At 37.8% G+C, this 25,604-nt stretch overlaps 1 protein-coding gene across 1 annotated transcript; it reads right to left on the bottom strand.

Moving 5' to 3' along the window:
• Positions 1 to 560: 560 nt before the first annotated feature.
• LOC144647425 (major vault protein-like) lies at positions 561 to 25,603 on the bottom strand. Its single transcript, XM_078507231.1, has 18 exons — positions 25,410 to 25,603; positions 24,138 to 24,295; positions 22,831 to 22,968; positions 21,990 to 22,170; positions 20,605 to 20,708; positions 20,251 to 20,373; positions 18,860 to 18,985; positions 17,486 to 17,596; positions 16,658 to 16,789; positions 12,791 to 13,097; positions 9,088 to 9,183; positions 7,947 to 8,058; positions 6,360 to 6,557; positions 5,460 to 5,601; positions 4,653 to 4,864; positions 4,158 to 4,401; positions 1,409 to 1,597; positions 561 to 801 (listed from the first exon to the last, which is right to left on the bottom strand). The coding sequence occupies exons 2-18, from the start codon at positions 24,285 to 24,287 to the stop codon at positions 670 to 672; spliced, it is 2,697 nt and encodes an 898-aa protein (XP_078363357.1). The 5' UTR covers positions 24,288 to 24,295; positions 25,410 to 25,603; the 3' UTR covers positions 561 to 669.
• Between the last annotated feature and the right edge of the window lies 1 nt (position 25,604).

Consider the following 25,604-nt stretch of genomic DNA (forward strand, 5'->3'; position numbering starts at 1 on the left):
GTGGAGAGGGAAATTTCCTCTCTCCTCCCCTCCTTATTTTTTCGCGCGCCGTTTTCCTCTTTCACCGCTGTTCTTTTAGCCTGCGAGAGCAGACGCATTTCCGGCCGTCGCTTCTCTCCGCCGAAAAATAGCTATTTTTCGGCGGAGAGAAGCGACGGCCGGAAATGCGTCTGCTCTCGCAGGCTACTGTTCTTTGGGCCGTATGACATCAGAATACTGTCAGAGGTGGTCAAACCCTATTATTGACCTTCACAGAGATGTTATTTTGTTTGTTTGTAAAATCTCTATAGCCTGCGTTGCAGCCGGACGTGTCACAGAATCCTCGAGATAGTCCGGCGGTTTAGACAGTCTGCGACGCTGGCTAAATCAGTACAGCCATAACTGAAAAGTTATTTGTCAACATAACTGCAGTAGCTGTGATAAAATTACAAAGACAGGAAACCCTGATAAGTATTCTAAGTTGCAACCTAAGAAGTATTCATTTCTGCTACTGGTGACTGCAGATTGAAGACAATTCTTATACAAAGTCCCCTAAATAATAAAAGTCCATACTGGCCTAATTCTAATATTAATTTAATATTTGCTAAACGTTAAACGTAACAAGGATAATTGACTTGACCTAACCATACAATTTAGGTGTTACTGTATTATTTTATTAGCCAGACATGTTCAGTAGTCTGCGGAGGAGCCTGGTTGTTGAAGAGCACCAATCAGACCTTGAGCTGTGCTAAACAAGTTGATAGGAGAGCTCCCATCTGTTATCAGGGTAGACTTTAGACCCAAAGACTGCAGCAGCTTCACCTGCAACACGATCAACAGTTCATCTTATCAACTGGAGATGGAGCGGTTTTTCAATTGAGTGTAAAAAAGGAAAGAAACTTAGGTGATCATTCTGGCCAATCACAATGGGCACAAACAATCCATTGATCCAGTCAAAATGTTAGACTGCAAAACAGTCGTTTTTTTCCTCTAACTTCGTTAACAATCGCTTAACAAGGGCACGATCGTCTCGTGGACTCACACGTGCAGTCCGTTTTGAAATTGCATTCAGACCTCTTGTTCAAAGACCGAGCGTGTTTGCACAAATTGACTGTTTCATAGTCCAGTCAAAATTAAAAGCAAATACATGCAGCCTGTGCGAAGTGTGGGAATCCGTGCGAGCAAGTCACGATTGGTTTTGGTTTTTTTTTTTTGGATTAAAAAGTGGCGAAAGACTTTTCAAACCAATCACTAAGCGAAGCAGTGCAAAACCAAAGCAAATGCGAGTTAATTCCGATACTCAGGTGAAAAACCGCTAACATGCTTGTAAAGCAGTGAGATCACAAACAAAAGTCAGTGTGTCTCGGGAAAAAAAAACAAGACAAAAAACAAGACAATGTTTGTAGATTATCAGTAGTAAGGTACAAACCTGCATCTCTGGTCCAGCGGTGGCTATTGCCTGAATAGTATCAGAACCAATAGATGACACCATGTTCTTAAATTTCTCTGTCTCAATGCCTGCCATCTCTTTGGCCTTGGTTACATCCAAGGTGTTCTGTTCATGCTGGTACTTCAACTCCGCCTCCCTTGTTTTACTGAGACGCTGCAGTTCAGATTCCTTTTAAAAAGAAATAGAACAACTCAAAAAATTAAGTTTGTTCACACTGAACTCTCATGTTGCAGTTCATAAAAAAATCACAGAGCAGGAACGATCCAACGAAACAAATCATCTCCACCTCCCACCTTCTTGGAATTAATGATCGAATTTGATCTGTTCGCTGTTTATAGAACATATCAAGAACAAGAAATTATTGTGCCATGTGTCCATTTTTTCATAAATTAGACAGTTCTAAGAATCAAACTTCAATTGTGATCTACGTTGAGCAAATTAGGGTGCAAAGTTGCATCCAAAAGAACATCCATTGATAAGCCAAGAGCTTATTTTTGTGTTAAACGGCTTTTCAAATGGGAATTTGCGTTTCAAAAAACTTTGGGTTTTTTATTTGGATGGAAGACCCTCTAAACATAACGAAACAAATATAACAACTGACTGAGCGTTCTCTTACTGAATGTAAAATACAAAAATAGCCCTGATGGGAGAGAAATGTATTAGTTCAACAATCATTGATTATCATGTGCCGTTTGACCTGAGTTTATCTTTGTACACCATTGTACACCCATTGTGTTATTTATATCAACAGAATATGACTCTTTATATCGAAACAAAAACTCTAATGCATAAAGTGTACATTTCGATTTCGTTTGTAATGAGGTTTCTACTTTTTCCGTTTGACAAGAATGTTGCCTGATAAACTGGCAGAGCAAAATGATCATTTGTTTATCATATAGTTTAACTGCATCTAAAAAACAAACCAGACATTAGTAATAACAGTTCCTTGACAAGATTCAGCACATAACCATGTTATTCACTTTTTCCTGTATATGAATTAATATTCTGCATTTATTAATATGAATGTGAACATGTTTTGTCCAAGTTATAACACAAATAACAAGTTATCATAGTAAACTCAGAGACTCAAAGGACAGTGCAGAATGCAATATGGCCAACAATTGACAGCATGATAATAATTTTCCAGGGTAATTTCGCTTGAGAATAAGTCAAATGAGATCACCTTTCAGTCTGAAACGCTGTTTCATCTGTACTTGTAAGATGTGGAAAGACCAAACGTGACAACTAAATCACGCGACACCTTCATCCAGGAAAAGATTTCCCTTTTTGAAAAGTCACACACGCGGCCGACCAGTTGACACAATTAAGAGTCGATTTTTTAGTAAAGGAAGTTTTCAATCATTTGAACCGTTGTGTTTTACGTAAACTTTCGTTGATTTGAGAGTTTTTAAGCAGCAAACGCGATACTTTTACTTTTCGTGCAAACTTTTGTAACATGAGTCTAATTTAAGTCTAATTTAATTAACGCCACGGATTCTACAAGAATCATACCGCATTGAAAAGCACACCACGTTGGACTTTGATACAAACTTTCTAAACACGTCTCTGTTATTTTAATTTTCGTTAGTTTGAATTCAGTTTGATATTGAAACAGCAAACGTGATATTTGTGCTTTGCGTGCAAAGTTTTGTAACATGATACCTTTGTTTTTCTCTTAGACTGCTATGATGCCTTAAAGTCTAATTAAATTAACGCCACGGATTCTACAAGAATTCTACCGCATTGAAAAGCACATCACGTTAGACTTTGATACAAAATTTCTAAACGCGTCTCTGTTATTTTAATTTTCGTTAGTTTTTATTCAGTTTGACATTGAAACAGCAAACGTGATATTTGTGCTTTTCGTGCAAAGGTTTGTAACATGATACAAGTCTAATTAAATTAACTCTACGGATTCTACAAGAATCCTACCGCATTGAAAAGCACACCACGTTAGGCTTTGATACAAAATTTCTAAACACGTCCCTGCTGTTTTAATTTTTGTTAGTTTGAATTTCAGTTTGAAATTGAAACAGCAAACGAGATAATTTCCTTTTCCTTGAAAACGAATGTAACATGATACCGTTGTTTTTGTCGAAAACGGATGTAACGTGATGACATGGTAACGTGATTTATTTTCTGCAAAGAGGGCGACATCGATTATAACACAGATATTATCGATTAATTTAAGAATTTGGTTTTTCTGAATTATGAGATGCTACAACAGAGCATCTACATGTATTCAAAGAAAACAGCATTGCCATAACAAGAATTATTTCACATGAACTGCTATGACGCCTTAATGTCTAATTCAATTAATTTGCAGTTTTAACTTGGCGCCACGTAGTCTACATGTACAGGAATCCTTCCGCAGGAAGAATTACGCGATGTTCATGACGTCTATTAATCTGCGCATGCGTTTAGCACAAAGTAGTTTCTTCCAGAAAGAGTAGTACCACAAGGAGAGGATAGTACTTTCTGAAACAAATATATACCTTTCTTCAATTGTATCGTAAATATACTTCCCATTCTACCAAGGGCACACGGTCTGTTGCTCCCTTCCCCCTAACAGAAATAATTAATTAATTGATATTAATTAATTAATTGGTGATTAAAAGTTTACACCGCGTTAGCGGTTTAGTGGGTTAGTGGTTTAGGGGTTTAGCAGACGACAACCCACCAAACCATCACAATAGTGCATTCTGCACTAAAAAGGATGAAGACTTACAGCCTCAATCTTAGCTGCTTCTGCCTTTAACTTTGCCTGCTGTACTGCTGCCTCCCCCTCAATTCGAGCTGCCTCAGCTTGGGACTGTGCCTCAGCCTTAGCTTGCCCTGTCGACTCCACTGCAGCACTCTGAGCCTGCAGTTCTAACAACTCCTTTCTAGCACGTTCTGCCTCAGCCTCGTCTGATATCTTCTGCCTTTCCAGTCGACCCTTGGCTTCTTGCTCAAGCCGCTCTGCTTCATGTCTAAAATGTACACACCATAAAGTAAGTGCAATCTATGTTTTATTGTTTTCATAAGGAAACTCTCAAAATATTGACCATATCAATCATTAGTCTTTGTAATGTAGACGTTAGGATATCTAGAAATTAAAGAAAATCGTAAATATGTTTTACCTGATGGTCGAAACATACATATAAAAGGAAATTATAATAATGGTTGCCAGTAGCTCATCATTTAATGATCTACGTAGCATATTTACCGTGAGCCAATTTACCTTGCTGTAGCTTCCTGAGAATTAGTTGTAATCTCAATGGCTAACTGGACTGACTTTTGTAGTGCATCTCTGGTACGCTGATCCACTGGCTCCACAGATTGGATATCAATGCTTGTTATGTTAAGGCTGTTTGCTGGGAAAGTAAACTTGTTTCGAATCTTGTGATTGTCATCAATGCCAAACACTGAAGTACGGATGATCTTTGCTGAATTCTGCAAAATGGAGACTGTTTTTAGTCAGTGATTACTCTTTGGAAGTTAAAGATGTTAAATGGCATCTATAGCACTACTATAACACCTAAAAACTTAACATAACTGTGATTGCGGACAATCACAGAAATACAGGTCATAAAATCCACGAATCACACGGCAATGATTCATTCAGATAATAGAATCATGTTTAATTTTCTGTGTTTATTTAATTGCATAGTTTGTAATTGTCGTGATCAGGTGGGAAAATGGGTATCTTATGGGAATGTTTGACTAAATAACTAAGCTAGGAATGGAACAGTTTTAAAAAGAAGTGGCGACACCAGGCCCAGACGGTTTCACCAGCAGGGCATTTTATAAGAATCTTCTTAGAAACAAAACATCACTTGCGAAAACATTTTAAAGAATGTTCAAGGATTTTCAAAGATCTGGAGGTTCCTTTAAAACTGCAAAGAACTATGTTTTCTAAGATCTTTTATCATTTTATTTTATGATCTTTCTACCCTTAAGCGATCCTTTATGTGTACAGTCATTTCATTTTGGCTGCTGTCATACTGATGGCAAAGCCCAGCACAAATTTAGTAAAATATAATTTCACCTTATGAAAGTCGTCAAACTGGACCCCAGCTACTGCACCGCGTATCCTTGAAGCAATTGCTTTACACGCATCTCCTACAAAGTCTGGAACAGAAAACAATTTGGCAGCATCCTTTGCACTCTTGTCACCAACTTCAAAGTGCCTGTTAACAAAAAACAAACAGGTTGCACTAAGTAAACAGACTGAAAAATACTGATCAAAAATTGTTTGTCAGATGTCCAAGGTAAAAAAGCATTGCCAATTCAGCAAAAATAATCTCATATCAACTAGCGCAAGTGAAAATATTATTATATAAGTGCTTTATTTCAAATGAAATATTTAGATTATTACTTCGGACTACATGTTATATACTTGAACTGAATGATTATAATTGGGATTATTCCAATCTTTAGTAAAATTACCAGAAAAAATACCCAAAAACATTTTACTTTTATGCAGGCATTTAAGCTTGGAATTTAGTGTCCTGCAATGCCTGATCAGGATGACTGGTAATGCCATATACATGCATACTGAGAACTTCACTGAAAACTAGTAAAAGACTGCTAACAAAGCTCTAGCCATGTGCAAACAGCCTGTGTATTTCTGCTTCATAAACATGCATTTATTTATTTATTTATTTAGAAACAAACATTTATTTTACATCACATTTCACATAAAATAATAATAAATAAATACCTTATTGTTATTTATTTTCACGGGTACTTTTGCGAAAATGGAACAGGAATATTTCGCGAGACTTAATTTTCGCGATTTGGCCAAAAATACGTAATTGGCATAAAAAATTATAATAGAAATCGTTTAAAATTAATTTTTGCGGGTCTTAAATTTCGCAATTTTCAAAAAATCGCGAAAATAAAGTCCCGCGAAAATAAGTAACAATAAGGTAGTAATAATTAATACCAGTTGTAAGATAGCTGAAGCTGCAGTCTAGCATGGTCAGACGTCTCTACAGTGACAATGTCAGTACAGAAGTCTGGGCCAAGAAGCAGACACAGTGCTTTGATTACGTTGGGTTTCTTTGGCTTTCCTCCTGACAGACTGAGCTGTGTAAACTGTTCATCAGGACACAACATGACCAGCTCAGGTCCAAAAACAACTCTGTAAAGGAACAAAATAAAAAATGTATACAGTCAACTCTCTCTAAGACGGACACCGTCGGGACCGGCCCCAACTGTCCGCCTTATAGAGAGTCGAGGTAACGTGACACCAGAAATTTTGAGACGATAAAGCTAAACGGCTATGCACAACGAATACACGTCTGTTTTAGTCGCTTACGTTAGCAAAACCTATAAAGTGGAACAAAAATAATATCAGAGATTCGACTTGTTTGTTAATAACAAACTGTGATACTGTAAGTAGAAAACTAAATCTACAAGTTTAAGCAGAGAAGTAATGTGTTTTAGCGGATTGTTTTTGGTAAATTTGGTATTCTAAAGGCGCTGACCTGCTTTGCTATATGTCGATAACAAGTTTTGATGTATTATTCACGAAAAAATAACTTTTAGTGCCTGTCCGTTGGCGGTTTCAAAGTGTCCGTTGTCCATCTTAGAGAGGTGTCCGTCTTACAGAGAGTTTTCTTACAGTAAAATGACTGAAAAACGGCAGGGACCATACCCAGGTGTCCGTCTTATGGAGGTGTCCGTCTTATAGAGGTGTCCGTTAAGAGAGAGTTGACTGTAAACTTATTCAGATTTGTTAGTCTTCCTTTTTGGGTATCCGTAACACAAATTGATTGGAAGGGTGGTTGAACACAATTTACAGACAAAAGGAAAAGACTGAACTTGATGTACACCAAATTGTGGCTTGTTTCTATACAGCATGTTTGTCCCGAAAGGATCTTGAGGTAATGCAAGGGCAGGACAGGGACAGCTTAATCTCTTATTTAATGCACTGTAGATGCTACCCTAAACTTCCAATCACCCTTTGTTTTGCATTTCATCATAGTTAGCCCAGTGCTTTTGACAAAGATTGTAGAAACATCTATCATTGAACAAGATGTTTGTCACGAGACAAACTAAAGTGTCAGTCGTTAAAGCACACTACTGGACGGGCGCAACTGAAATTAAGGAAAATATGAAAAAAAACATCTAAAAAAGTGGATGGACTAAACATAACACAGCAAATACAAAAGAAGGTGTGGGTGCACAAAATCAGAAGATTAAAATGGAATGTGATGTGGGTTTTTAAAAAACTGTAAGTCTGAACAGTTTTCAAAGTTAATGTTTGATTGTTAATTTGTTACCTTTTGTCACAACATTTCTAATGAAGCTATGGTTTTGTCATTTGGATCTTTAGAAGACATTTCTCTGCTGCGACATTAAGTTTCACAATTGGCTAATATTTGGCAAACAGCCGTGCTTCATTGACGCTACCAAAGACAGTATTTTATAACATCCAAGCACACACCATGAATTGGGTAAAAAAAAAGCACTGTAAAAAATCTGATGCTGATAATGCCTTTTGTCAGTTTAATTTTTAAATATGTACCTGGCAGTCTTCTCTTTGTAGTCATATATCTGCACTGCTGCATTATGAGGCACTCTGAACGTAACAACTCTGGTTTTGTTCCTCCCAAATTCACTTCTGGGTTCTCTTTGTACTGCAAAGTATTAATACATCAGTGTACCCCAAATAAAACTTGCATCGTGATGAAAATTGTTTTCATCCAATGCAAATGATAAAAGCAAGAAAAAAAAAAGCATTTTAAATTTTCAGGGACTTAAAAACTGGAGAGCTAGGCTGGCATGCCTTCATGAAAACAAAACAAAACAATCAAATCAATCTACTTATGATTAATATATATATATATATGCACACAAGGCAAAAAATATGATAAAAATTAACCTACGCTTTGTAATCAGCAACAGCAGTGTTGATCGAGTTACTTAATAGTTCTTAATTATGCCTAATAAAAAGTAATAATATATCGAACTCAATACAATATTTGGAAAATGTTGATTAACAAGTTAGCAATACAAAGTTAGATAATAATAATTAGTGATTAACTTCTTGTTCTGCAATCTTTCACTTGAAGTACTAAGTGTCTTTATATATAATTATTCAAAGGCTCAATTAAACCTGCAATTACTCTGCCTTGGGTATCATTGAAAATAACTATTCTTCCTGCAGAACTTTATAAGTGACATCTTTTTGTTTAAGGAAAATAATGTCCTCAGAAATAAAACAAAGGCCCACACTAGCCACAAGTGTTAGTTTTTTAGTGTTAGGTTGTTTCAGGTATAAGGGGGTAAAAACAATGTGCATTATAAGGGGTGGTGAATGGTCCTTCAAAAATGGCGTGTCTCGCAAAATTTTAGCTAAATTTCAAGGGTCTCGTCGTCTCGAATTTTTCTTTGATGCCTTCTCGGAGTCTTGATTTCTTTTGCAGGGCTAAAAAGCTCTCAAAGGATCTCGGGCTCGCAGAAAAGATATCAGTCTCGCCGTCTCGCAAAGTCTCGCATTTACCATTCGACACCCCTATTATAGAAAGTAATGGGAGAAAGAGTAGGGATAATGTGCACTGAATCTTTTTTGCCTATCCAATATCTTTTTGTGGTTGGGCCGATCTTTCAACGATGTGCAATTTTCCCCCCAAAATCAACAAATATATCTAAAATTAATCATTCACCTTTTAAAGGGCCTTTCATACGTCTCGGTGAACTAGACTGCTGTGTATTGGAAAATTCATCCCATTGGTTGGACATTGCCTGCATGGCTGGGAAACCTTGAAAAAATTTAAAGATATAATTCACCTTGAAAAACATTGATGTAAGCTGGCCAGAGATATGAGAGAGAGGTAAGTAAGTCAGTGACCCAAGCTACTTGGAATTTCTTTATCCAAATTCACCTAAACATAAAATTCAAACGTACAACCTTCCATGCACTGGTTTGATGCTCTACCACTGAATTACAGGCAAATGCTGGGAGAGGGGCATTCTACCTACAATAGAGGACACACTTGTTGGGATAGATAACGTCCCCAGTATCCTCCCGACATTGGTGTGCTAGTTATCATTAACATAATTAAATGCAATAAACAAAAGAAGAAACGGAAAGGAGGGTGTATGGAGTGTCAACAACAATAATTGTGGCAGGTGCATTGTATGTTTATAATAAATGTGACAAACTCCGTCTAACATGGCCTAATTAATGCACACGGGACTCCTAGGCCTGTTGCTTGGTTTCTATTTATTGCCTTAGGTTACATGAGATACACTGACGAAGGACCAACTTTAACCAAGGAAGTGATAGCATTTCCAGAAATTGGAGTGACCTTGTAAGTATCTCCTGTTTTTCTCCTGGACACTGCCAATTATTTTGCTTCTCACAATTTAAGGCCTGCTTGACTGCTTTTCCAAGTTTTTTTTCTGATGTAATGTATAAAAACAGTTTAACTCTAAGGGTTCAACTTTTAAGCTTCTTGTTATTCCCATTATTACCCCAATCACAAGTGTTATCACCCTGTCACAAGTGTTATCACCCTGTCACAAGTGTTATCACCCAGTCACAAGTGTTATCACCCAGTCACAAGTGTTATCACCCAGTCACAAGTGTTATCACCCTGTCACAAGTGTTATCACCCAGTCACAAGTGTTATCACCCTGTCACAAGTGTTATCACCCAGTCACAAGTGTTATCACCCTGTCACAAGTGTTATCACCCTGTCACAAGTGTTATCACCCTGTCACAAGTGTCATCACCCAGTCACAAGTGTCATCACCCAAAAAACGGCGAGCGAAAAAAATAAGGGGAGGGGGGCGGGGAGGAGGGCGAGCGAGAGAACGCCTGTGAGCATTCATAACAAAAAGGTCTTTCCGCCCACTTCTAGACCTCCGACAGGGCCCGGGTAACATGAGCGCAGACATTGAAGCTTGTGGTTTTCAGTTGTCAGTTTCAATCAGATTTCTGACAGATTTCCCGGTAAATATTATTTCTTAAGTTCTTCCACGTTGGGAAATGCATTTTATCGTCTGCGTTTAAATGTCTGCACTCGGAGTCTTCTGCAAGCGAATTCGCCGAATTGTCAGTCCGCCCTTCAACGTGTTGCAGGTTTTGTCAAAAAATGTTAAGTGCCAGGGGAACAAGGTACCGAGAGTTTCTTTATTTAATTCGGTTTCAAGCAAAGATTTAGTTTGGTTTTCTGGAGCCGAGAGTCTGGTGTTGGCCGACCTCGCACGTTCTTTTGGACATGAACTGAATCCCAACCCACGTTTTCCTGAAATTTGCTGTTTAACCTGCGCAAGAACACTTGCAAGAACTCATGCCAGCGTTCAAAAAGTATTCTCGAGGATTGTCGAAAGAGAAACGTCTTAAAAGCGGCAAGTGAATGCAAGATCGCCGACGGGAGAAACTCCCTCCGCGAAGCGTTCACACACTTCAGAAAATGAATCTACAAGTACATCAACCACACAAAGTAGATCGCGGCGCTGCTTGGCTCTGGGTGAAAGCTATTTTGGACCAGATTGATTCAGCAATGAATATTGACGTGGAACAAACTGTTATCAAGATGAGTTTTACCGCTACTGTTTACAAATATTTTCGAGGCCGTTTGAATTCGCCCGGAATTTTCTCGTTGCTGTTTTACGCTTTTCAGTTTCAGAATGTTTTAGCTTATGTTGTTTTGATTGTCTGCTGGCTAAAGCCTGTTTGAATTCCTGGCTGAGAGTTTCGAGGAATAAATAGCAATTTGTCAATAATACAAGCATTTACAAATTTATCTTTTTGACGGACCGCATTCGACTTCACTTGTAACGTGTTGTTTTAATATTTATTTTAAGACTAGAAAGTGCTTTATCGCATGTATATTTATTTTAGCGAAGCTTTGGTTATTGTATTTACTGAAAAGCAATTATCGTTGAAACTGTGTCAGTTTGATTTAGCGTCGACATAACACGCGGAAACAGTTGAAATATCAGACTCTTTCCAAAACCGGTTGGAAGTATACTGAAAAACTTCTCCTTCATAGACCAAATTAAACAGTCTTCCTGTTCTTTGCGAAGACTTTCAACCAGAAAATCCTTCAGTGCGTTGTTTACTGCTGAGTTGAACTCTGCGTGACCGTCACTCGCCGCAGCCATATCTCATTTCACTTCAAGATGAAGGACGCTTGAGTGTTGACAAAAGGTGTCAAAATTGACCAATCAAAGGGTATACCAGAATCTGGTATACCGGAACTAGCTTTTGTTAAAAATGCTCACAGGCGTTCTCTCGCCCCCTCGCCTTAGTCCCCTCCCCATTTTTTCGCTCGCCGCTCCTCGCGCCGCTTCCCAACTAACCGAATGCCTGGAACAGGCTACCCAGTCACAAGTGTCATCACCCTGTCACAAGTGTTATCACCCTGTCACAAGTGTTATCACCCTGTCACAAGTGTTATCACCCAGTCACAAGTGTTATCACCCTGTCACAAGTTTTATCACTCTGTCACAAGTGTTATCACCCTGTCACAAGTGTTATCACCCAGTCACAAGTGTTATCACCCTGTCACAAGTGTTATCACCCAGTCACAAATGTTATCACCCAGTCACAAGTGTGATCACCCAGTCACAAGTGTTATCACCCTGTCACAAGTGTTATCACCCTGTCACAATTGTTATCACCCAGTCACAAGTGTTATCACCCTGTCACAAGTGTTATCACCCAGTCACAAGTGTTATCACCCAGTCACAAGTGTTAACACCCTGTCACAAGTGTTATCACCCAGTCACAAGTGTTATCACCCAGTCACAAGTGTTATCACCCAGTCACAAGTGTTATAACTCAGTCAAAGTTTATCATCCTGTCACAAGTGTTATCACCCAGTCACAAGTGTCATCACCCTGTCACAAGTGTCATCACCCTGTCACAAGTGTTATCACTCAGTCACAAGTGTTATCATCCTGTCACAAGTGTTATCACCCAGTCACAAGTGTCATCACCCTGTCACAAGTGTCATCACCCTGTCACAAGTGTTATCACCCAGTCACAAGTGTTATCACCCAGTCACAAGTGTTATCACCCAGTCACAAGTGTTATCAACCAGTCACAAGTGTTATCAACCAGTCACAAGTGTTATCACCCTGTCACAAGTGTTATCACCCTGTCACGAGTGTTATCACCCTGTCACGAGTGTTAACACCCTGTAACAAGTGTTATCACCCAGTCACAAGTGTTATCACCCTGTCACGAGTGTTATCACCCTGTCACAAGTGTTAACACCCAGTCACAAGTGTTATCACCCTGTCACGAGTGTTAACACCCAGTCACAAGTGTTATCACCCAGCCACAAGTGTTACCACCCTGTCACAAGTGTTATCACCCTGTCACAAGTGTTATCACCCTGTCAAAAACCTTACTAGATATCTCTGGTACAACAACATTCCTTGTGCCACGGTCAGCCAGGGGATCCTTTCCTCCTGCAAGAAGTTGTTCAACAGTTGGAGGTAGTTCCTTTTCCCAGAGTTCTTCATCATGGGTCAACATATATGTCTGACCACAGACAGCTCTCACTCTTCCAGTCTTAATGTCCCGAATATAAATTCCTTCATTCTCATCCAGGGGAATGGCTTTCCTTCGTGCAACAACCTCAACTTCAACAGGAGGAACATATTCACTGGGGCCACGGATCATCCAACGATCACCAGGACGTCTTGGTACCTCTTTCTGCACAAAGAGTTACTTAACATTCAATAATGATAAGGTCCTACTGAAACTAGCTGCCTCTACAGATAACTCCACTGCCGAGGGGAAGACTAGTCAGGAATGAATAAAAGAGAGATGAACAAGAAAGACTCACTACCAAATGAGTGTCCCTGGTTTGTTCGAGATAGGATAATATGCGAGCCAGAAATCCCAAATCACAATAACAGGCTAACCACAAGCTACCTAAACTAACTGTAGGCTAACCAGATCTAGATTGAGTACTATTTAGGCTATCCAGAGTGCTATGTAGGCTAACCCAGGGCTTTGCTCTAAGGGTGCCCAGGTGCCTCAGGCGACTAACTTTTGTCTTTAGGTGACCAGATAATCTTATTTCTTTCATATATTATAAGCTTTATGCTGGGCACCCTGGATCTCAAAGGTTAGAACTTTTGGGCTCCTTGTAATTTTTCTAAGAGCACAGCCTTGCTAACCAATGTGCTATTTAGGCTAACCTCAGTTCACAAGACTTGCATGACTCGCGAACCATGCAAACCATGTGAGCCAGAAATCCCTAATCCCAACAAAAGGCTATCCGCAAGCTACCTAAGCCAACCATAGGCTAACCAGAGTGCTATTTCGGCTAACCAATGTGCTATTTAGGCTAAACGAAATGGCTCGCATGGCTAACTGGCTCGCATTCTGGACCCATTTGTTCCTTGAGTGGGACAGGATAGGGAGAGTTTAGAAAACCTTTAAGAGTACACAATTGAAAAGTGGCACATCATAGTTAAAGTGCACCTAACCCCTATTTAATTTTTTTAATTTTTTAATTTGAAAATACTTGTTTTCTAGAGTACGTCACTGAAAAATTTTTTTGATTTGGTTAAATCCTTGATTTTCTACAACCCACTGAATGTGGGGGTGGTTTGGCCCAGTACCAAGCAAACAGGGGTCTGGAACAAGCTGGAACGTGTTTGGAGTTGTGACATAGTTTCAGGAACTGCAATCAATCCTTATGCTTTCTGATACACTTTCTCACATTTGCTTATACCGGAATAGCTAAATTACATCCATTCTGTCAATGCTAAAACTTCTATATTTTACAATGTCATCCTCTGAAGATTCGGATGGAATCCACAGGAACTTCGAATGCGAGAAAGAACTAGAAAGTGACGCCATCCATAAGCCATGACGCTGAGACATTTGTGTCACCGAAATACGGTATAACATGAAGAGAAATTTTTCTCTTCACGTCCTTGACATTGCCACAGGTTGCGGCTAGGCACCGGGCAGGCATGGATAGATATCTCGCTCGATTCGCACTCGTCTAAGAGAAAATCAGTCGATACACACAAGATGCCGCGAATGCGGGTTTCTAAAACGTCACGTTAGGTCAAAGCACGTGACTAGACCCATGCCTCTTGGTACTCAGTAGTGGGCTAAGCAAAGCTCTGTTTTGGTGGGGTCTTTTAAAATTTCAATAGGACAGAGAATCAAAGGCTCTTCGAGCAACCTCATGGTAATTTGATGAATGAAAAGCCGACCTCCGCATTTTTTTCTAAATAAGTGTCCAATAAAGTAAAGCAATCTCACTCTGATTTATTCTTTCGGCGTGAGTTGCGTCATTGATGACTCGTGCTCTCAGGCGTCGTAGCGCTATTCAGTTTTCACAACCAAAATATTTACCGGTTAGTGTATTACCTTTGATCCTTTTAAGCATTAAGTAAATTTATTTTGTGAATATTTTTACTTTTCTGTCAGCACGTATAGCGTTATTTTTAAGCAGCGGATAAAATTTGAGAGAAAAGATACGCCCAAGCACTTCGTATATCTACTCGACTCAAAAAGATGAAAAACGGATGACGTGACATGAGGTGACGTGATGCGAAATAAAAACGTGCCGTGGATGTGGTGTTAACTAAAACACGTCACATGGCGAGCGTAATAATTTTGTATAACAATTTAAGCGTAACTATATGTAGTTCATAGCTGCTATCAGTAATGTCACAATCTCACTTAATTTGTCTTTGAATGTTTTCATGAGGTGACGTGATGCGAAATAAAAACGTGCCGTGGATGTGGTGTTAACTAAAACACGTCACATGGCGAGCGTAATAATTTTGTATAACAATTTAAGCGTAACTATATGTAGTTCATAGCTGCTATCAGTAATGTCACAATCTCACTTAATTTGTCTTTGAATGTTTTCTTGTGTGAATTGGTCGATGATAGTTTTTTTCTTCAAATAAGCGTTCAATAATGTAACACAATCCCTGTGAATGTTTTATTTTTCCATGGGAATTGCGTCATTGATGGTTCGTGCTCTCAGGCTTCGTAGCGCAGATTCTATTTAATCACAAAAATACTTAAGTGTAACCTTTGATCCTTTTTAGTATTAAAAAAAATTGTTTTGTGAATATGTTTACTTTTCTGCCAGCACGTATAGCGTTATTTTGAGCAGCGAATAAAATTTGAGAGAAAGAAGCGCGTTTCTGCACGACTCAAAAAGATGAAGAACGGATGACGTGACACGAAGATGATGTGACGCGAAACAGAAACGTGCATGAATGTTGTGTTTACTAAAACGCGTCACATGGCAAGCGTAAATGTTTTCTTACGTGAATGAGTCATTGATAGCCTATGCTCTGAGGCTTCGTAGAGCGAATTATTCTCTTTTATCACCAGAGGATAAGTGTAACTGATCCTCTTTTCATTTGTTTTGTGAAAATTCAATTAAGTTCCCTGAAAGAGAGAGACCCTGGGAACGAGGTTGGAGAATAAAATTGTTTGGACATGCGCTGAATGTTGTTTTAAAGAACCTTTCTGTCAGCACATTCACCATTAAATGCATGAATTAATTGCGGTTTAATATCAGAATGGAGTGATCTAGTGAGTGAGTGAGTGGTCGAGTGAGGGAAACACGTCACTTCAAGAATAATCACTACACCTCATTACCATTCGGTAAAAAAAAAAGAATTTAAGGTCATTGCCCTGTATTGCATTGCGCATCCTTACTGCGCAGAATTTCACATGTAATTAGTGTGCGCGAGCGCACGCACATAAACAAAATGCCGGCTTTTTCCCTATGCGGCTTAGTACGCGAGAGAACTAAATTGTCCCTTTCTCGTTAATGAGTCTGGTGACCTATCAATTTTTTCTCATATTTTGGGTGTATTGATCAAATTCTTTCTGTGAAATGAAAACAGATCAATTCCTATGTTTGAAAAATAAATTATCGCTAAAAAAAGTGTACTTTGCCAGTACTCGCAGAGGAATTATAAAGGAATTATATGGAATATACAAGGTCTTCCTGCTCCTAAATGAATATGGTGACCCCCCTTTTTTATTTCAAAATTTAAGTTCCCTCAAAGTAATAAACCAGTAAGCAGAGTTTGGTTAAAAATCTGTGTTCAGTTCTATTTCAGGGCAATGACCTTAACCAAATCAATTTATATTTTTTTGCAGAACTACATTTACCGAGATAATTCAACTTTAGCAATAAAAAATTTGGAGTTAGGTGTAATCACTACTTTAATAAAAATATTTTCTTATTTAGAAGTTAACATGTTGAAAAACTCTACCTCTTTTTCATCAACATCCATAAAAGCCTCATTTGCTTTTAAAATTAATCCCTCATCTTCACCAAGGATAAACACATCTTGTATGCCTTGTTCAAGCTTTTCACCAGGCAAGGAAAAGAAGGACTTCTCTCCCTGCAGTAACAGTAAGAAAAAGATCCAAAAATTGTCAGCATCCAAGGTTTGTACTCAAAGTCAAATATGAAACTTCAAATAGGATTTTTTTTTCTCAGATGCATACAAATTAACATCAACCAACAGAATTTGCAAATTACATACTTGAAATTAAAGCTTATAACACGACTATTTCCAGCAAAGACTGGCCACATATTAGCAGATTAAAATCTTGATAATAATATTTTTTGTTTTCTATTTCACTTTTAAATAGTAATTGGGCTGAAAGAAATGTTATTGAGGTAGCCTCAGTTATCCAAAAACTGCAAAGAAACCTCAACTCCCTAATATGTAATTAAGTCTTAACTTTACTGCTGAAAGAATAAAATTATATGATCATGACCCAAACAATGAACTTGCTCACATTTTTGGAACTTAAAAGGGAAGAAATTATTATTTCTGAAACATATTGTTTCATTTATATTTGTATGGTACTGTACCATATTATATGATGTATCACAGGTAGAGACTACAAATTCTGTTCTCACTGGATTGTCCTGTGCAATAAGTTGATTTGACTGTTTAGCAAACTAGCGATCATGCATTGACAGTGAGAAACAAAGTTACTTTCTGCTAATTTTTTCTGGTGTTTTCCAAAGGAGAATATACATATACATCTTCTTCAATGACTCATTATCATTATGTATATCAGGGTACCTTGACCAGTTTCTTTTGTCCAAGCTGAGGTTTACCATCTTTATCAACAGGATCTAGAATCACGCAGTACTGCCTGTTGTTCAATGTTGTGATATCAACAACTCCAACAACCTGAAGCATGAAAAACAATGTCAACAAATTATTGCAAACATTTACCTGAAGAAGTATTACAGCTAGGCTCTCCATCATGTTACCTCAATAGTACAGAGTCAAAATCTTTATACACTTTAAAATGGTCAGTAATAAAGCTAATGACATGAAAAATTTGATGTTGTGGAAAAAAAGAAAGGTTACCGTAAACACCCGCGTATAAGCCGCACCCGCAGATAAGCCGCACCCTGAGTTTAACAACTCAAATGTTGGAAAAAAAGTTTTTTGAAAGTAAATCAAAGAAAATCCAAAGTCGAGTCAAAAATCCAAAGTTGAGTCTTTAGGAAGTCTTCTTCATCAAACGTAAACTCAATGAACATTGAAACAGAAAATACTTCAGTCTTACCCACAATTTGAGCTCTTTAATATAATGAAAACCAACTTTGACATTTTAAGGGTGATCTTTTTCTGGCATTTGTTGACAGGTATTTCTTCATTCAACGCAGTTTTCCATAGATTTTTGTGTGACAACAAGAACTTTCGTTTGCAGAACGTTCGTAGCTTAGTAACCAGGCATTTGATCGGACTCGAAATATGGGACTAGGGAGAGAACGTAAAGCAAAACAAGATAGCGATGGAGGCGTTCGAGTTTCGTGGTGATCATATTGACAAATTAAAGAGATTTGGGAGCCATCTATTGAAGAAAAACTTGTTGCATAATGAGTGTTTCGTAATCAGTTCGACAAATTTTTCATCAAAGTGCAAAATGAGAGAGAAACAATTGGCCATCTTACTCGTGAATACTCGTGGTATTTTCTCGCTCGTAAAAGTTTTAGGCCATTGTCGACACTGCAACAGTATAGGAGCTGTCAAACGTGCAAAAGCAATGACCGGTACTCTCTTGTAGTTTTTAGGTTTTTTAATTTACATAATTTTCCATAAATTACCATCAGTTAACAAAAATTTACGGCACCTTTTCCGAATGTTCCCGCAGATAAGCCGCACCCCCGCTTTCGAGCGAAAATTTTTGGAAAAAAGGTGCGGCTTATCTGCGGGTTTTTACGGTAATCGCATATTCTTGTATACATGAAAATTAAGTGTTGCAAAATATTTCTCTGTTTTCTTGAAGAAAGTTCTTTGTAGAATTTTTTTAAAGAAAGCACTAAAGGATAAATTATCAGTAGTACTTCCTATGACAGCATGGCATGCTCAGGGAACACCTGTGAACCAGTCCTCACAAGGGGACTAAGTGTTCGTTTATAAAGTTATAAACGTGTAGATTACCTCTTCATATACATTTGGAATGTGAGCTTCTGTGTCTGCCATAGTGATTAACCACTCTTCTCCATTCTTACGTAGAATACCCTTATCATCTTTGAATGTCCGTGTAGATCGGAGGTGTAGCGCTTTCTAAAATAAAATGGTACAGAACAAAAATAAAGGAATAATATCAACTCTTCAAAATAAAACAAGTGAAACACACAGGTAACTTAAAATTTTATAGATATGAATTTTACAACCTAGTGATTATTGTCACTAGATCTTTGAATATTCAACCATTATGCATTGTAGTGTTTATTGGAATGATCTTTTCACCTGAAGGTGATACTTCTTGAAGACAAACTGGGGACAAACTGATACAACAGAAGTAGGGGACCAGTTGTAAGTACAACAAAGAGTAATGTCTGCAGTTTCTTGACAGTCTGTTACAGAATTGCGCCCATCAAAAAGCGTCGCCTAGGAAAAATGGGGTACCCATGATGCTATGCAGGCATAACACCTCCGAAACGAGGTTGCAAAAGCTGCCACTGGTTTCAGTTTGTTAAGATCCTTAAGTGACAAATTCCCAAAAGAGAGATGAAAGTTATGCCCCTGAGTCCTTTAAAGGACAATGCTAATGTAAATGAAGCAAATCTGTATTGTTTGCATGTTCTTGATTATCCAAAACCCTGCCAGTTATATATGTTTCATGACCAAGGATGGAAGCACCATTCACATTGTGCTGACTTGTGGAAATCCAGTCATCTGTCTGTGTTTTCAGCAACTTTTCAAGTTGTTGTTTAAAATTCAAATTTGTGTGAAGAAAACATTTGTTTATGTCAGCAATGGGAAGCAGTTCTTGGCAAAGGATGCACAAGTCAAATTTCATCACAAAATTTACATTAAGTTGTTTAATATATTTTGGCGGCCAATTACAGGTGAACATTGTGAATGCACATTTTGCAGTTTGTTCACTTAAAGCTGTGCATGGAGCATGAATTTGTTGAAATTTGGTCACTGAAAAAACTATGACATTATAAATGTAAGCTGTGTGAGTTTTTAGGCGTTTTGTGTTCTGGTCATGTGACTTACCAAATTTGGTCATGACTACCGAAAATGAAGGCAGCCTCCAATATATATTAAGCAGAGCTTCCCAAATATTTACTTTGCCCTTTTTGTAAATCCGAATTTACCACTGACAGGAAAAAAATAGGACTTGCACCCGCGATCCAATGGAAGACCATTACTTGGTCAGCAGTCAACTTCAAAAAGACACGGGACCACGCAAACTTATAAAAGTAAACCTTTAACACAAAGCCAAGGAAAGAACACAGTACAATAAAACACAGCAAATACCATGAAGCACCAATAATTCAGTTCACTCTAACTTGCCTGTGTCTCAATAGTCATCTCACCTTTTCTGTCAATACGTAGGCGTCAACCACATCCACAACTTCCTCATAAGCACCTGGCAGGTAAGCCCCAATCTTTTTAACAAGCCACTCCTCCCCAGCAACACGTAGGTTACCATCACGATCCTGTTTGATACAAGATGGACAAGAGTAAAAACTAATTAAAACACGAAGCCCTGTGGCTTAATACACAGAACTAGTTACGTTGTTTCTCTTTGTTGATGTTCAACAAAAGCTGTTGGGTTGAATTTGGATTCTTGGATTCTTTTTCCTTGAACCACCAATTTTTCTGTCTGTAAATCAAAAAAACATTGAACCGATTGTTAAATAATGTTAAGACATGATATTTGTTCTTACTTTAGTTTCCTTTCTTGCTCTCAGTCTAATGGCTTGGTTTGGCTGGATAATAGTGGCAAGGATTGTTTCCACAACTTCAACTTCTTTCTTTGGTATGTAAGTACCTGCAGTGTATTTAAACAAAACACATAGTGAGGATTCAAAGGCTGACCATCTAGGTTTATGTTACAATGAAGGTTTTCATCACTTAATAAGATATTTGCAATGTTTGTGTTGCATGCACAAAGTACTAAAGCCACTCTTTACTGGCACTTACAATGTTTAGAGAAGTGTCCCTATACGGGCCTGTTAATAGTCAGTTAGGCTACAGGAGTTTCTTGTGGTTTGAAGTAAATTACAATATGTCATCTGCTTTGCATTGTGGAGAGTTTGTTTTTGCAAGGCTACTATTTACATTTATTATATAACATTTGTTCTGATTTTGAAATAAACTTACTTTAACTGCTTCAACAACACAAGAAAGGAAATAAAAATAGCAGAATATTTGAAACATTTTAGACTATTCCAAAAATTAAATATCATGGTAAGACATGTTGCCCTCCACAAGATCTTATTTAAATGGAGACTGACTTGCTTGGAAATTCTCGCAACTATTTGTGGTCTAAAGGCAAATCTCAACGGGAATGAGTACTTCCTGTTGATGATAATAAACTAATTCATAGTTGACCATGGAACCAACTGCAGGTCAGCCTATTTTACAGTTCGATTTAATATTTTGAAAGTAGAAAAATATATGCAAAGATTCTCAAATGTTGAAAGTTTTCTTGAGGAGCAGCAGAAACCTGCCAATATGTATATGTTATGGTTTAATTTTATCTTTGGTTTAAAAATTTTCAAACCAGTTTGATTTTCATTTCCCTTTGTTTCAGATTATGATAATTAATATAAGACAATGAAAAATAAAAATCAAACTGGTTTGAAAAATTTTAAACCAAATATAAAATTAAACCACAACATATATATTATATATATTGATCTTGGTGCTTTTTTTGGTTCTTTTTTTTTTTTTACAAGGGTTGTCGCTAACCAGATTTTTTAACAGAAAGCTTTCAACCTCAGTCTCAGGGTTCTCCAGCCATGAATTGCCTTGAACTTTTAATTGAATTTATTACTGGTTAATGTGACAAAGAAGTTTAAATTTGTAAGGAAGTTTCCAATAGGCCAAATCCGATATATTAAAATTCTAACTTGGCACCAAGGCTTGGGGAAATAAAACAAAAGAAATGATTAATTTATCCATGATTTGTATTATTCCCCCAAGCCTCGGAGCCAAGTTAGAATTCTAATATTGAAAGTGGCCTATTTTAAATTAATTGTTATCTGAAATTTCCTCTGCAGCAGGGGTATGGATATTTTCTAGAACCACACACAAGATGGAGCTGTACCTGGTCCTTCAAACAGCCACTCGTCACCAGCTACCCTTTTCTCTCCTGATTCTGACTCAAAGTCCAGCATAGCTCGGAGTCGAATTGCAGAGTTTGCCATGACTACCCTCAGACCTGTAACACTTTGTTTTAAAACTTCACCAGGATATAAAGGAAATGGGTCCTGTGCAAGACGGATATCCTACAGTACAAAATATTGACATAAAAAAAAGAAACATACATTGGTTTTCAGGTAAAATCTGTTCCAACCCAGCTAGGTTAATCTGTTTTAACCTGAAGATTACATTGACTCCTACAATGACTTAAAACAATTTGAATTCATTAAAAAATAACCCAATTAATAATTCAAATTGTTTTAAGTGATCAAAAGAGTACAATCTTCAGGTTGAAAACAGATTAAACCTGATAAACAATTTGACTTACAACATGCCGGTTGAACGATGGCAAGCGATAGAGAAGTTAAGTTTGCTGAAGCCGACTTAACATCGTTCACTGAGGAGCAGCAAAATACAAACATGGAGAACATGACTCAATTCAAAGCAATTCAAGAAGTTTCTTGCAAGGTTGACCAAAAAAGAGATATTTAAGTAATTCCAGCTGCCGAAGTGCAAGAGTTTAAATATTAAAGGTTTGTGCTTTGGACACTTCTGTAGTGTTTGTTCATTTAATAAAAAGAACAATACATGTTGCTCTAGATACGAATTTATGTTCCTCGTGGCAAAAACCATATCACACTCATTCACTGCACTCAATCAAGAGAAATTGTTTTTTGCGACTCAAACATAAGATTCATATCTTCTCCGCACCATGTAATATCCTCTATTTAATTAACAGACAGAACCTGATCAGCATGGCCAAGCTTGATTTGTCCATTGGCATCGATTACTACACGTCCATCTTTATCCCTTAGCACTGGATTTTCAACAATACAGTAATGTCGAGGAGGAATAGTAATCATTTTCTCTGGACCAAGAATAACCTGCACAAATAAGACAGAGAAAAGAATCAGAGAATCACTATATAACTGGAATGAGTGATTGACCCTGGGGACGGGGTACTCCCTATAATGGTCTATACAGGGAGGCTCCGCCTAAAAGGGGTAACTATTTCATGCTTCAGGAATATAAAAGGGTAGGGATTTCACAAGTTAAGGTATATGAAAGTGTAAGCGATATCGGTCATTAAGGTATTGAAAAGGGCCTCCACTTAAAAAATTATAAACAAAGGTAACTAATGGCTGTATCATTTACTGTAAAGGCCCTTATAAAACGCTACATAAAAATAGCATCAAGACTTCCTGTTTTAGGTATATGACATGTCTTTTTGGTATATGAAAGGGGCACCTTTTTTCAGTAAAATGATTTACAAAGGGGTGCCATTTGTTCGACTTTCTTGCTTGTTATCAAGCAAAAAAAGGAGCATTGTGGACAACTAATTCCCTCTCTTACTGCATATTTGTTCACTCTCAAGAGACTGCTTTAAATTCTGAAGGGAATACTTTCCGCTGTGGGTGATCAAAGCATGTGACTTGTAAAGTGTCACTCTATAGTAATGTTGTGCTTCAACACTTCCGTTCTTGCAGAAAAAACATGACTTGTCAAATTTACAAACGTTATATAACAATTAAAAACGCGAGTAGCCCAAATCTTACGTGACAATCTCCCCGTACAAAACTTTTCTGAGTAGCTCGCCCACCCCACCCCCTGGTCATTGAGCCTGTTTCATCTTCGACATTCCAAGCTGTCATTGGGAAAATATATAGTATAAGATTTACCGGCCATATTTTGGTAAAGTACAAAATTTAAACATTACATAAAATATTAATTAATTTATGTTAACTTATTTCTGTGATTCCATCCAGTCTTCAAAATTCCTGGTTGCCAATTGGTAAATATTTATTCGCCTTTACCAAAAACGAAATCCACATGAAATCACTTTTTTAGGGTAGAAACTAAGCTTTCGCATGCCTGTGCATCTGATCTAGTCAAACTGACAGTAAACTATGTGATTGGTCCACTAATGAACAAACTCCAATTCTTTTTTTTCTGATCTTTCTTTGTGATTGGCTGAGAAACTTGCATTGCCCCAGTTGAGTTTGTTTCACTGTAATATACCTTAGATCAAGATGGATAACTCAATGATAATTACCTTTTCATTGTCCTGTCGAATGAAGGTTTTTGGACCAACTTCAACCTTGGTGACATTGGTGTTCTGGTCCAAAACATGAATGTAATAATATGGTGGAATACGGTAGATACTCTCCTCCTCTTGAGGGGCAGAACGCCGACTACTTGCCATGCTTCAAGCTAAATTTAAAATGAACAAATTTGACATGGTGTGTAAGTGTGATGTACACTAGAATGAATTCAAGATGGCAGGACGAGGTGAGAGGCTTGCATGGACAGAACCACAAAGCTGATGTTGCATGGTTGAAATCCAATCATTGCTGAACAAGTTGTGGTCATTTTCATTACGTCACTGGTAACCATAGCAACAATAATCACCTTTATTGTTGCCTGATGGTTTTGCTGAAAGCACAAAAGGTTTATTCATATGCCTGTGTGAAATGTTTTTTAAAGAAACTCTTGCACGCAATATCCTGCCAGCTACAATTTCTGACCAAAAACTAAACCCAGGATACTAAGGGAGCCCGAGATATGACCCTTTGCCTCTGTTTCAAAACGAGTCTATGTGCGAAACCATTCAAATTAAAATGAGTTTGATTTGCATGAAAATGGACCTGTAGATGAAACTCATTTTCATATGAATGATTTCGCACGTAGACTCATTTTGAAACAGAGGTAAAGGTTAACTCGGAAATGGCCTATTTTTCTTTTCTACGTCTGACAACTCCATGTACTCTCAGGCCCAGGCCACCCCACTCTTTTTCGAAGTGAGCTTTGTGAATACAGCTGCTGATATAATTTACAAAACTTGCAAGGCCTGCAATTTTTTAGCCCCACAAACTATGCCTGAATAAATCAATCAAGCTTAGCTCGTAAATAGCTTACCTGCAACTACTGAAAAGTATTTCAAGGTCAATCTTTCGAGTAGTAACAGTTATAATGACTAAGTTGGAGCCAAGGCGTTCTGGAAAGATTTATCTTAACGCTTGCACACAACATAGCAAACGGAAACTTTGTGTAGTTCTAGATCGTTCTAACACAAGCATCGCCTTTTGGAACTAGATTAGAAGTTTACTAAGTAATGAATTAAATCGTAACGTATGGTTTGCAAAGTGAAACTAGCTAGTCGTGTCGACACTAACTACTCTAAGCTTATAGCAGAAACATTCTTGTGCATTGGGGGAGTGTTCATCAGAGACTTGAAAAGAAAGCTTAACTTATCGCTCAATTAAATGTATGAATTCCCTTAGTGGCTAAGGAAGAGAACAAAACACTGAATGCAAACTGCACCTACCCAACTTCAGTGCTAACTTCTGCAAAATCGAGGCACCTGCTTTCCGTTTCGAATGTTGCTTCGTCGTTCAGGGTCGACAGTGGAAACCAAGGAGAACGGAAAATTGCTATGTATGGCCGACCTCAGTCATCCAATCACAAGATGAGAAAATGATGTCATGGAGATGTTTTTCAAAGATCAGCTGGATCAGCGAAA

This window comes from Oculina patagonica, chromosome 3 (genome assembly GCF_052425735.1).
Source record: "Oculina patagonica isolate OP01 chromosome 3, crgOcupat, whole genome shotgun sequence".
Lineage (NCBI taxonomy): Eukaryota > Metazoa > Cnidaria > Anthozoa > Scleractinia > Oculinidae > Oculina > Oculina patagonica.